The sequence below is a fragment of the Podarcis bocagei genome, assembly GCF_964188305.1.
Source record: "Podarcis bocagei genome assembly, chromosome: Z".
NCBI classification, from domain to species: Eukaryota; Metazoa; Chordata; class Lepidosauria; order Squamata; family Lacertidae; genus Podarcis; species Podarcis bocagei.
Window position 1 is genome coordinate 19,998,170 of NC_138140.1, and position 12,105 is coordinate 20,010,274.

Here is a 12,105-nt window from a genome sequence, read left to right on the forward strand (position 1 = left end):
CTACATCTTTTGGGTAAGCTTTGGCTTTCTTTGCAGTGAGAAAGGTCAACTTGCAGCAGCATGCATATAACCTGTGTGTGTTTCTACCCACACCCAGGTGATATTGGACATGAGTCAGTATGAAAACATTGTGGTAAAACGAGTGCTGGATTCCAACACGGCTTTTCTCAAGAAGCTCAGCATTACCTCTGTCCCTTCATCTTACCTGATCTATCCCAATGGATCCCATGGATTAATCAACATGTAAGTGTGAGTGGGGGTGAGTTGTGATGTGGTGAATTTCAAAAGGGACAAATGTGAGGTTCTGCACTTGGGCAGGAATAACCTGATGCACTAATATAAGATGGGTTGCCAGCAGTCCATGTGAAAAGGATCTAGGGGTCTTAGTAGACCGCAAAGTTCACACTACACGAGTCAACAGTGTGATTCAGCAGCAAAAAAAGCTAATGCTATTCTAGTATTGGCAGAAGTATTGTGTCCAGATCAAGCAAAGTGATAGTACTGCTCTCCTCTGCCTAGGTCAGACCACACCTGGAGTACCATGTCCAGTTGATGAACAAGGGCCTGGAAACCAAGCCTAATGAGGAACAGTTGAGGGAGCTGGGTATATTTAGCTTGGAGAAGAGGAGAAAGGATAGCCATCTTCAAATATTTAAAGAGCTGTTACATGTAAGACAAAGCAAGCTTGTTTTCTGCTACTTCAGAGGGGAAAACCCAAACCAATGGATTCAAATGACAAGAAAGGAGATTAAAACTAAGCGTTAGAAAGAACTTTAGGAGGGTAAGAGCTGTTTGACTGTGGAACGGATTCCCTCGGAAGCTAGTGGACTCTCCTTCCTTTTAAGCAGAGGCCGGGTGGCCATCTGTCAGTGGTGCTTTAGCTGTGCTTCCTGCATTGCAGGGGGTTGGGCTTGATGACCCTTGGGGTCACTTTCAACTCTACAGTTTTCTGAACGTAAGAAGAGTGTGGAGATTAGTAAACATTTCCTGTTGCAAATGTGCAAATTCTTGAAAACAACCCCCTGCCTTGTGAACAGCTAATAAACCTTTTGCCAGTGATTATTGTGGAGAGGGGAAGTGGGATCTAGAAACAGCTACCTTAATAAAATGGCACAGAAACTGCTTTGGTCACCCTATATGATGATCTCTGTCAGGAGAGAGACAGGGGAAATGTTTCCCTGTTAATTTTCCTTGACCTCTTTGATACCATTGATTATGGGATCCTTCTGGAGTGACTGTCTGAGTTAGGGATGGGTGGCTTCTCTTTGCAGTGGTTCTGGTCCTACTTTGATGGTCGTTTCTACAAGGTGATGCATGGGGAGTTCTCTTTGGACGTGCAGCCTTCAATTCAAGGTTCCTCAGGGTTTGATCTTTTCCCTCATGCTGTTTAATATCTACCCGAAACAGCTGAGTGAGGTTATCTGGAGTTTTGGAGTATGTTGTCTGCAATATGCTGATGACACACAGCTCTACTCTCCATTACATCTGCAGGGGTGGCAGTGGAAGTGCTGGTCTGTTATCTTGCTTCGGTAATATGCTGTAGGAGAGCTAACAAACTGAAGCTCAATCCCAATAAGACTGAGGCACTGTTAGTGGATAGCTTACTAGAGTGGATGGATGGGGATGTCCTGCTCTTGATGGAGTTCTACTCCCTCTGAAGGAATGGGTAAACACCTTGTGGGTGCTTCTGGATCCATTGTTGTTGCTTGAAGTTCAGGCAACGTTGGTGGTGCAGAGTGACTTTTATCAGCTTTGGCTGGTAGCCCAACTGCACCCCCATCTGCACAGGAATAGCCTAAGTTCTGTTGTCTATGCTCTGGAAGCCTCTAGGTTAGATTACTGCAACATGTTTTATGTGGGGCTGCTTCTGAAGATGGTTTGAAACTTCAGCTAGTGCAGAATTTGCTAGCCTGGTTGCTCACTAAGACAAGGCAGTTTGAGCATATAACACCAATCTTGACCTGACTGCACTGGCTGCTAATTGGTTTCCAGGCCCAATTGAAAGTGCTGGTTTTGACCTATAAAGACTTAAATGACTCAGGACCACAATACCTCAAGTGCCGCCTCTCCTCATATGAACCAACCAAGACCCTGCAATCACCATCTGAAGCCCTTCTTCACTTCACAAGAGTTCCTGAGGTTGGCAACATGATAATGGGCCTTTCCTGTGGTGGCTCCCTGTTTGTGGGATGCTGTTCCCAGGGAGGCTCACCTGGCGCCTTCATTACATATCTTTAGCTGCCAGGCAAAAGCATTTTTACTCTCCCTGGCCTTTTAAACTGTGTGTGGGGTTGGTGGACAATAGTTTGTTTGTAACTATGTTATGTACTTTTGTGTTTTTGTACTGTAAACTGCCCTGTGATCTTCAGGTTGAGAGTGGTATAGAAATTTTAAAAAATTATAATGATAGTAATAAAATATGCATCATGCCTTAATTTGTGTAGTGATATATTTTCTCAGAGGCAATATTTTCCCCTGTAACCTTCAGAGGAGAATTTCTGTTGAGCCCAATGAAGCTTCTGTCTTCTGTCGATACACTGTTGTTCCTCTCTGCCTGTTGAGCTTCAGCTGTTCTTAACTTTTGCACTGTCCTTCCATACACAGTTTGAAGCCGCTTCGGTCTTTCTTTTCTTCCTATTTAAAGTCACTCCCTGGCGTCGGAAGAAAACCTCCACCAACACCCATCAGGCAAAACCAAGAAGAAAACCAGGACATCAAAGAATGGAAAGACTTTGACAAGTAAGTGGTGCTGCCGGGCTCCCCCTTTCATGGCAAACAGCTAAGGGCTGAGTACAGATCACCTCTGCTCAGAGTAGACCCCCTGAAATGAAAAGGCCTGAGATATGGACATCTGTCAAATATTCTTTAGTTGGATGTCCATGAGTTCTGTTGTTATGAGAGAGGGTGTAAAACCTTTCTCTATCCACCATGTCAGGCATAATTTTTAAAACTATCATGTCACCTTTTACTTGCCTTTTCTCTAAACTAAAAAGTCCCAAACACTGCAACTTTTCCTCATAGGAGAGTCAATCCATCCCCTTGATAATTTTGGTTGCCCTTTTCTGAAACTTTTCCAGTTTTACAATAACCTTTTTGAGGCCATCAGAACTATCTACAGTGTTGCAAATGTGGTCACACCAAAGTTTTGTATAATCCAACTTTTTTTGGGGGGGAGGAAGACTTGCTGCTTACATGCTTTGTTTATTGCAAGGGAGGAGGTAGTGTCAGTATTTGCCCTGACATGCAGCATACAAAAGGGCCTGGGGTGTGCAGATCTCCCCAGGCATGTATGTGTGAGAGAGAGGGAGAGTGATTCTGCATGCCTGATACTGAAATGAAGTGGAAAGGTCTTGCAGGTGGTAGCCCCCTTGCTCATGCACCTGCAGCAGATGAGGGCACATCACCATTTCAGAACTCTGCCTAAGAGCCAGGTTATTGTGAAAGCATTTCCATGATACTTGCTTATGCTTGGATGACCTCCAGCAAAAGTTTTGAAACTCTGACATTTCAAAAGCCACTAAAAAAACCCTAATAGCTGTCTGGACCGTGTCCAGCCTTGAGGAATGTGGACGTCTCCGAGCAGCTGAGTAACCCAACAGGAGGCTTGTGGTGAAAGAAGCAGTTTATGCCCTGGCAAATCTTCTGTCCATTGAGATCAGCCCTCTGAAGCAAGCAGGTATACACAAACCATCCAAGAATGCTGTAGACCACAAGTTTAACATGGGCCAACAGTGTGATGCAGCAGCAAAAAAAGCTAATACAATTCTAGGCTGCATCAACTGTAGAATAGCATTCAGAGCAAGGGAAGTAATAGCACCTCTGTATTGTGCCTTGGTCATACCACACCTGGAGTACTGTGTCCTGTTCTGGGTGCCACAATTTAAAAAGGATATTGACAAGCTGGACTGCATGCAGAGGAGGGTGACCAAGATGATCAAGGGTCTGGAAACCAAGCCTTATGTGCAATTGTTTAGGGAGCTGGGTATGTTTACCATATAGGAGAGGTGACTGAGAAGAGATTTGAATTGTCCTCTTCAAATACCTAATGTGCTGTCACATGGAAGACAGTTTCTGCTGCTCCAGAGGGGAAGACCCCCACTTCTAAGGCAAGGAATGAATCTTAGCACATATTGGTTACTTGTGGGAAAATACAGTAACCTCAGAGCACAGACTGCTAAGGATAAACCCTCTTTTTGACATGTTGGTAATGTCAGTTCTCCAGTGCTTTTGCTTTCTTCCTGGCAAACCAACTCATCTTCCCCTTTTAAAATTCCCATTCACCATGTGTGTTGCCTGTTTTCCAGATCCAAGTTGTACATGGCTGACCTTGAGTCCGGATTGCATTACTTGCTCAGGATCGAGCTCGCCACTCATAAGACTCTGGAAGGAGCCAAGCTGAAGACCTTCAAGGATGTTGTTATACTGTTTGCCAAGGTAAACGTTTCTGATTTTTTTATTGCATTTGGTAAGAGCACCATAAATCTGGCCCCATGGAGGACTCTGCATCAGCCGAAGTAAACATCCAATAAAGTAAACTTTGATGTGTTTATGTGGAGGGGAAGAATTAATAGCCACCAACCCTGCAGCCCATCGCAAAGGTCAAATTAAAACCAAGGCTGCTTGTTGCTGCCTTGCAAAAGCAGCAAATCAAAAAAGTTGTGGAAAATGGCTTCTTTATAAAGCAGATTACAGGATATGATATGAGAGCCATCTTCAAATATCTATAGGGCTGTCACGTGGAAGATGGAGCAACTGGCAGGAGCGAGCCAGCAGTAAATCACACTGTGCATGTTGTAGTTAACTCTTTATTAGCAAGAAGAGGATCTGCACAGACTTGGCAAAATGTCAGGCCTAATGAGCACATGAATTAGTTGCCCCATAAATTAGTTGCTGAGACTTAAGGCCCCTGCCTCCCCACAGCCACCTATGTCTCCTCTCCGTAATTTTTTCAAAGCAATAGATGACTGTGCCTGCATGCCTGTCTTTGCTACTCCTGGTTCTTGCCTCTTCTGGTTCCGGGAGACTGGCGGGTAGGGAGTTTGTCACTGCAGGAGGGGGAGACACCCATGACTCTTCAGCAGCCTGACTCCTCTCTGCCTCTTAGCCTCTCTCCTACCACCCTCCTGTTCCAGCTTCTGCCTCTGTCTCTGGACTCTCTGCCACAGACTCTCCCTGCTCACTAAGCCTGTCACCTCTTCAGCTTCTGACACCTTCTCTTCTTAGTCTCCCTCTGACCACTCATGGTTTTCCAACCATCACCCCCCCCCAGGCTCCAGTGGTTCTTCCTACCATTCTTCTGTGTCCAACCAGTCCATGACATCAAGCTTTATTTCTCCTGCTCTGGAGGTTAGGACTTGAACCAACAGATTCAAATTGCAAGAAAGGAGATTTCAATCAATATTAGGAAGAACTTTCTGATAGTGAGAGCTGTTTGACAATGGTTTGAACTCCCTCAGGAGGTGGTGGTCTCTCCTTCCTTGGAGGTTTTTAAGCAGAGGTTGAATGGCCATTTGTTAGGGATGCTTTAGTTGTGATTCCTGCATTGCAGGGGGGTTGGACTACATGATCCTTGGGGTCCCTTCCAACTCTACAGTTCTGTGATTCTATGAAAAATCCAGACATTCATTTTCTGAAATCAAGACTACATGTCTTTCTCTCCCAATAGAGCAGTGGGAATTGCAGCCTGCATTCTGTTGATGTGACCTGGGCTTTATCCTCCCCTATCCCTAAGATTTTAACTCCATTTTGTTGAGCCTAAATATCTCAGTGTGAAAACAGCTGGGCTGATGCCAGATTACTGGGTGTCTTATACTGTACTTGCTTTTTCTAAAGAATAGCACTCAGAGCATCGCTAAGTCGCTGGGATCTTTGCTCAGTGTTCAGGCTTCGGATTTTGATTATTGCAGGATTAGCTCCTTGGCTGCTAATGCTGCTTGCAGCAACTCTGCTTCCTAAGACCTGAGCTCCTTTCTGCTCCCTCTGAGAAGCCTTCTGAGTGCTCTTTGAGATTTGTGTGGGGAATCTGGTGTGAATTTTGCTGCCTGAAAGCTGTCTCTCCTTATTTCACATACAGGGAGGAGGATCAAACTGATTCTTTGCCTTCTCTCTTTCTCTTTGTTGTTGCTGTAAAGTTTCATTTTATAATGTATATAAAACAGAGAACAATTATAGCAACAGATGAAAATGAGAAGATGGAAAGCAAAGCCATAAAACAGGCTCATTGAATGAGTTCAGTTGCACAGGGGTTAAAGTAGCAAAGTTCCAGTAAAGAATAATATAATTGGAAAGGATCCCAGGGTTCATCTAGTCTAACAACCTGCAGTGCTGGAAGATCATTATCTAATAATCAAGTCCAATTCCAGATTTGCCAGGCTTATGGCAAGAGTTGTCTTGAACACACACACACACACACACACACACACACACACACACACACACACACACTTGATTTCAGTGAGAAGTAGAACCTCCAGACACTTTAAAAATGATTTGGCCTTCCTTTATGACATATATGTCATAAAGGAAAGCCAAGTCATTTTTAAAGTGTCTGGAGGTTCTACTTCTTATTGAAATCTCCAGTTATGCGTTATTTTCTCTATTATTGCTCTGTTCTATAGCAAGTGGTACCAAGTGTCCAATGTAAGATTCAGGGCTGTTTCCCATTGAGTAGCAGTGACTATTCAAGCTGCCAAGATAAATTCTTCTGACAATATATGCACATTAGTATCCTCAAAAAGATTCAGTCTCATTAATTTTGGATCAAGCTGATCTAGAAACCCCTGAGTGGTAAAAAGTGGGTTGCTCCACTTTTCCTTGACCCACCAGGAACCCCTGCTGCATCCATGATTGTGCACCAGGTTTTGCGGAAATCCTGAGGTCAGGCAGCACCTCCTCCTCCTGTTGAACTTTTGGCACTTAGTGGACTTATTTATTCTAGCAGACTTTTTAGCTGTATTCTGATTTTATAGTTTTAACCTATTTTTAGCCTTACTGTATTGGGTTTCTTAGATTGATTGCTGCAATGTGGGGCTTCCCTTGTGCTGCAGTCCCAGAGGCTGCAGTCAGTGCAGAACGCTGCAGCATGATGCTAACAGGAGTGAGGACTTGTCAGCATATAATACCCCTGCTCAGAGATCTGCACTGGCTGTCCATTTGCTACCGGGTCAAGGGGTTTCCATTAGTATACAAAGCCCTTAACCTCTTGGGACCAGTTTACCTTTGAGATCATCTTGCCCCACATGGGGCTGCTTGACTGCTTCAGTTGGCAGAACTGGCATTGTTACATAATACCTGTTCTGCTTTTGTCAGAACTCAATCATTTAGTGTGGCAGCAGCTATGCTTTGTCACTCACTCCCTGTCTATTGATATCAAGCAGGCGTCTTCACTGTATTTTTTTCAGCACCTGCTAAAAATATTCTTGTTTAGACAAGCCTACCAAGATGCTTAGAATGTGTGGATTTTAATCTGTTTTATTATTTTAACTTTTTGTAGGTTTTAAACTATTGATTTTCTTGGTTTATCTTTATCTGCTTTAGGATGGGATGATTTTTTGCACTCAAGTGGTGTATAAATTTTAGGAAATAAATAAGATAAATATTTTTCTTAGAAATAAAGACACTGGTCATCACTGCACCTTGAGGCACCAAGTTCCATAAATTATTATTCATTACTTGAAGGAACAGCTTCTTGTTTTGCCTCTCCTGCATCTGCCTTCTAGTGTAGAAAGTAAGCAGGACTGCTTTTTTGCCACTTTTTCAATGCATGGATCATGCGTGCACTGCCTTCCATCACCACTTTTTCCAATTCTGTTTAATCTTCATAGAAGGAGCAAAGATGGCGGACAGTGTCCGTCTGTGAGAATAAGCTCTAAGATGTGGTTAACTTTCTCATCTTTCATGCAGCTGTTTCCTGGACAGCAGCCTGTGATGAAGTTGCTGGAGACCTTGCAAGTGTGGCTACTCAGCCTCCCACTGGACAAAATCCCGTATGATGCCATCCTTGATCTACTCAACAACAAGATGCGGGTAAGCCCCAACTAGCTCTTGGCATAAATGGCTGCTATAGCAAATGTGGGATGGAGTTGTGTGATCCAATGCACTGCTGCCTGACAACTTTGCTTCACAAAGAGCATTTTCAACAGTCCTTGTTAGCTGTGTGTCCCATAATGCCTGGCAGTTGGATCATAGAATTGTAGAGTTGGAAGAGTCATGTAGGGTCATGTAGTCATCCCCTCTGAAGCAGCAGAAAACAAGCTTGCTCCATTTTCCACGTGACAGCCTGTCAAACATTTGAAGCTGACTGTGATCTCAACTCTCTGTCCCCTCTAGGTTAAACATAGCCACCTCCCACAACTGTTCCTTTTTAAGGCTTGGTTTCCACTAGCTCCTGATCCTCCTCCTTGCCCTCCTCTGCACACCCTCTAACTTGTTAATTGCATTCAATCAGACCAAAGGCCCCTCTAGGCCAGCATCCTGTGCTCAGAGTGGTCATCCAGGTACCACTTTGAAAGCCCTCAAGCTGGACCATGAACACAGTTGCCCCACTTCCGATTCCAGCAATCTGGTATAGAGAGGTGTAACCACCTCCCAATGCCTGATATTTTTATTTATTTTGGTTAGAAAATTTGTAGTTCACTGTTTGTGGAAAGAAAACCTCAAAGCAATTTGCCCTGGTGATTGTACATGTCCATCATGGTCTCCTGGCAGAATTATCTACAGGTCTTGTCACTATTGCTGATATCGGTGGTGGTGTTTTGAGCCTTTCAAAGAGATGCTGAAATTACAGTCAGTTACAATAATCCCAGCTTGTCCAGGTATTTATGAACATAATAAGAGCCTGCTGGATCAGGCCAGTGGCCGATCTAGCTCTGCTTCCTGTTCTCATAGTGGCCCAACAGTTTCCTGTGGGATACCAGGAATTGAGCACAAGAGCAGTCTCCCCTCTTGCGGTTTCCAGAAACTGGGATTCTGAAATTGCTGCCTCTGACTGTGGATAACCATCCTGGCTAGTAGCCGTTGATAACTCTCCCCTCCATGAATTTGCTGAATCCTCTTTTAAAAACATCCAAGTTGGTGGTCCTCAGTGCCTCATGTGGGAAGGAATTCCACAGTCAAATAGGACTTTGTTTTATCTGTTCTGAATCTTCCAGCATTCAGCTTCATTGGATGTCTTTGAGTTCTAGTGTTGTGAGAGGTAAAAAAACTTTCATGTTGCCTCTTAACAAACCTTTTCTCTAGATTAAGAAGTCCCAAACAGTGCAACCTTTCCTCCTTGGGAACATGTACCATCCCCTTTATCATTTTGGTTGGCCTTTTCCAAACTTTTTCCAAATCTGTAATCCCATTTTTGAGTTGAGGTGATCAGAACTGCATACTGTCTTCCAAAGATTTGTATAATGGCGTGATGATACTGGTAGTTTTGTTTAACACATGCTGGCTTTTTCTAGATCTCTGGGCTGTTCCTGCCCAGCCGCATCCAGTGGGTCGGGTGCCAGGGCAGCCGGGCAGAGCTGCGGGGATACCCTTGCTCCTTCTGGAAGCTCTTTCATATGCTGACTGTCCAGGCGGCTGTCCGGCCACAGGTCCTGCTCAACACAGGTAGGAGATGGCTGGTCCCTCTGAGAGTCTAAGGCAGCTCTCCAGGGATGCTTTGCACTACCACTCTCATCAGCCTCAGCATCATTGCTGGCTGGGGCTGATGGGAGCTGTAGTCCAAAGCCTCTCTGGAAGGCACCAGTTAGAGGAAGACTGATTTTAGGAGTGGGGGAGCGGGTCTGGCATCCTTTGGGCATTCACTGCAGTTAGAAGCAGTCAGCTCAAGTGCAACAGAAAGTGTTGGGGTTCTGGGGAAAGCACTGGCTTCCCTGCTTCTTGCAACCATGCACTGAAAGCTGGATCACTTGTTTGCACAGGAGCAAAGTAAGGGAGCTGCCTAAGTGCTGTCTTTGTGTGATGAGCATGTTTGCAAAAACATTTGGCTCAGTCGCAGAAAAGGCTGCGTCATAAAAAGATGAGGAGTGTATGACAGGCTAGAGCTGCAATTCAGCATCATAGAACTGTAGAATTGTAGAGATGGAAGGGACCTCAAGGGCCATCTAGTTCAACAGGAATCTTAATGAAAGCATCCATGGCAAATGGCCATCCAACGTCTGTTTAAACACTCGCAATGAAGAAGAGTCCTCCATCTTCCAAGGGAGACCATTCCACTGTCAAATAGCTTTTACTGTCAGAAAGGTCCTCTAGTCAGAATCTCCTTTCTTGCCATTTGAATGTGCTGGTTTGGGTCCTCCCCTGCAGAGCAGCAGAAAAGAAGCTTGCTCCATATTTGTGTGACATCCTTTAGATATTTGAAGATGGCTATCATATATTCTTTAAGTCTCCTGTCCTCCAAGCTAAGCATCCACAGCTCCCTTCACTGTTCCTCATAAGTCCATGTTTCCGCACATTCCAGCTTCACCACATCTTAAATTGTGGTGCCCTTAAGTGGACACAAGACTCCAGGTGGGGTCTGACCAAGGCAGAATAGTACTATTACTTTCATTGATTGAGACTCTACTATTGATGCAGTGTAGAATAGCATTAGTTTTTTTGCTGCTGCATCACACTTTTGGCTCATAACAGGACTGCTGAATTTTTCTCACATGTACTGCTGTCAAACCAGATGTTCCCCATGCTTTATTTGTGCATCTGGTTATTCTTGCCTAAGTGCAGAACCTGACATTTGTCCCTATTGAATTTCCTTTGCCAACTCTTCCGTTCCAGAGGAAGGTTGAAAGTTGAAGGTCTGCATGTCTCTGTGTGTCTTCCACATACTTTGCCATCCGTTGAAACCAGGCCACATTTTTTTATCGCTTCTTACGACAAAAGAATTGGGTCAGGCGGCCGGATTAGGTCTTGGGAGGTGTTCCCCCCCCTTATTGCTTGCTTTTAAATCCCATCTACTAAAAAGCCGGATTCTCCCCCTAATCCTGCCAGCCGCAGGTGGGCTTTGATGGGACTTGCCCACTTTAAAGATTAGGGTTACCCTGAATCGCAGCAGTTCGGGGGTGGGTGACGGCAGCTGTTTACACAAGATGCATCCCTTGCCTGGTCAAAGGAAGGAGCCTTTTTCGTGGAGTCTTTCCGTCTGCCTTAAACCCCTCAAGAGTGGTGCAGAGAAATGGTGATCCAAGCAATCCCCTCTGAATAATTCACCCATATTTATCCAGATGAGCCAGCCCTGTGCTTTGCTGCCCAAGATCTTTCTGCAAATCTTACTGCAAAACAGCTCTGTGGAGAGATTTTGAACTCCCTCAGAAGGCAGTGGACTCTCCTTCATTGGCAGTTTCGAAGCAGAATTTGGCCACCTGTCGGGGATGTGTTAGTTGTGATTCCCACTTTGCAGGGTGTTAGACCGGGGACTGGATGACAGTTGGGAGTCCCTTTCGATTATACAATTCTTTGCTGCTATGATTCTGTATTCCTCCTTGTTCTATGATTCTAAGCTCCACAGGGTAGGACCCAATCAAATGGATTTAAATGAATCACAGAATCATAGTATCGTAGAGTTGGAAAGGATGCTGAGGGTCATCTAGTCCAACCCCCTGCAATGCAGGAACCTCCACCAAAGCATCACAGACAGGTCCTCTGACAGATGGCCATCCAACCTCTGCTTAAAAACATACAAAGGAGAGTTTATCATTTCTCAAAGGAGTCCGTTCCAGTGTCAAACAGCTCTTACTATTGGAAAGTTCTTCCTTGTTTTGTCAAGTTCTTGTAACTTGAATCCATTGGTTCGAGTCCTGCCCTTCAGAGCAGGAGAAATCAAGCTTGCTCCATTGTCCATATGACAGCCTTTTAGATATTTGAAGATGGTTATCATATCTCCTCTCAGTCTCCTCTTTTCCAGGCTAAACATACCCACCTCCTTCAACTGTTCCTCTTAAGGCTTGGTTTCCAGACCCTTGATCATCTTGGTCACCCTCCATTGCAAATATTCGAGATTTCCAATATCCTTCTTAAATTGTGGCACTCAGACCTGGACACAGGACTCCAGGTGGGGTCTGACCCAAGGCACAATAGAGTGGTACTATGATTTCCCTTGATCTGGATGCTATATTTCTGTTG

The 12,105-nt window shown here is 44.6% G+C and overlaps 1 protein-coding gene across 2 annotated transcripts in view; it reads left to right on the forward strand.

The window, feature by feature from the left end:
* Nucleotides 1-12,105, forward strand: part of QSOX2 (quiescin sulfhydryl oxidase 2) — a 28,346-nt gene that overhangs the window by 13,189 nt on the left and 3,052 nt on the right. For both annotated transcript variants that reach the window (XM_081180242.1, XM_081180241.1), the window contains exons 6-10: nucleotides 98-243; nucleotides 2,605-2,739; nucleotides 4,305-4,434; nucleotides 7,903-8,025; nucleotides 9,447-9,597. In XM_081180242.1, the coding sequence (XP_081036368.1) occupies nucleotides 98-243; nucleotides 2,605-2,739; nucleotides 4,305-4,434; nucleotides 7,903-8,025; nucleotides 9,447-9,597 (685 nt within the window). The remainder of the gene's footprint in view (nucleotides 1-97; nucleotides 244-2,604; nucleotides 2,740-4,304; nucleotides 4,435-7,902; nucleotides 8,026-9,446; nucleotides 9,598-12,105) is intronic.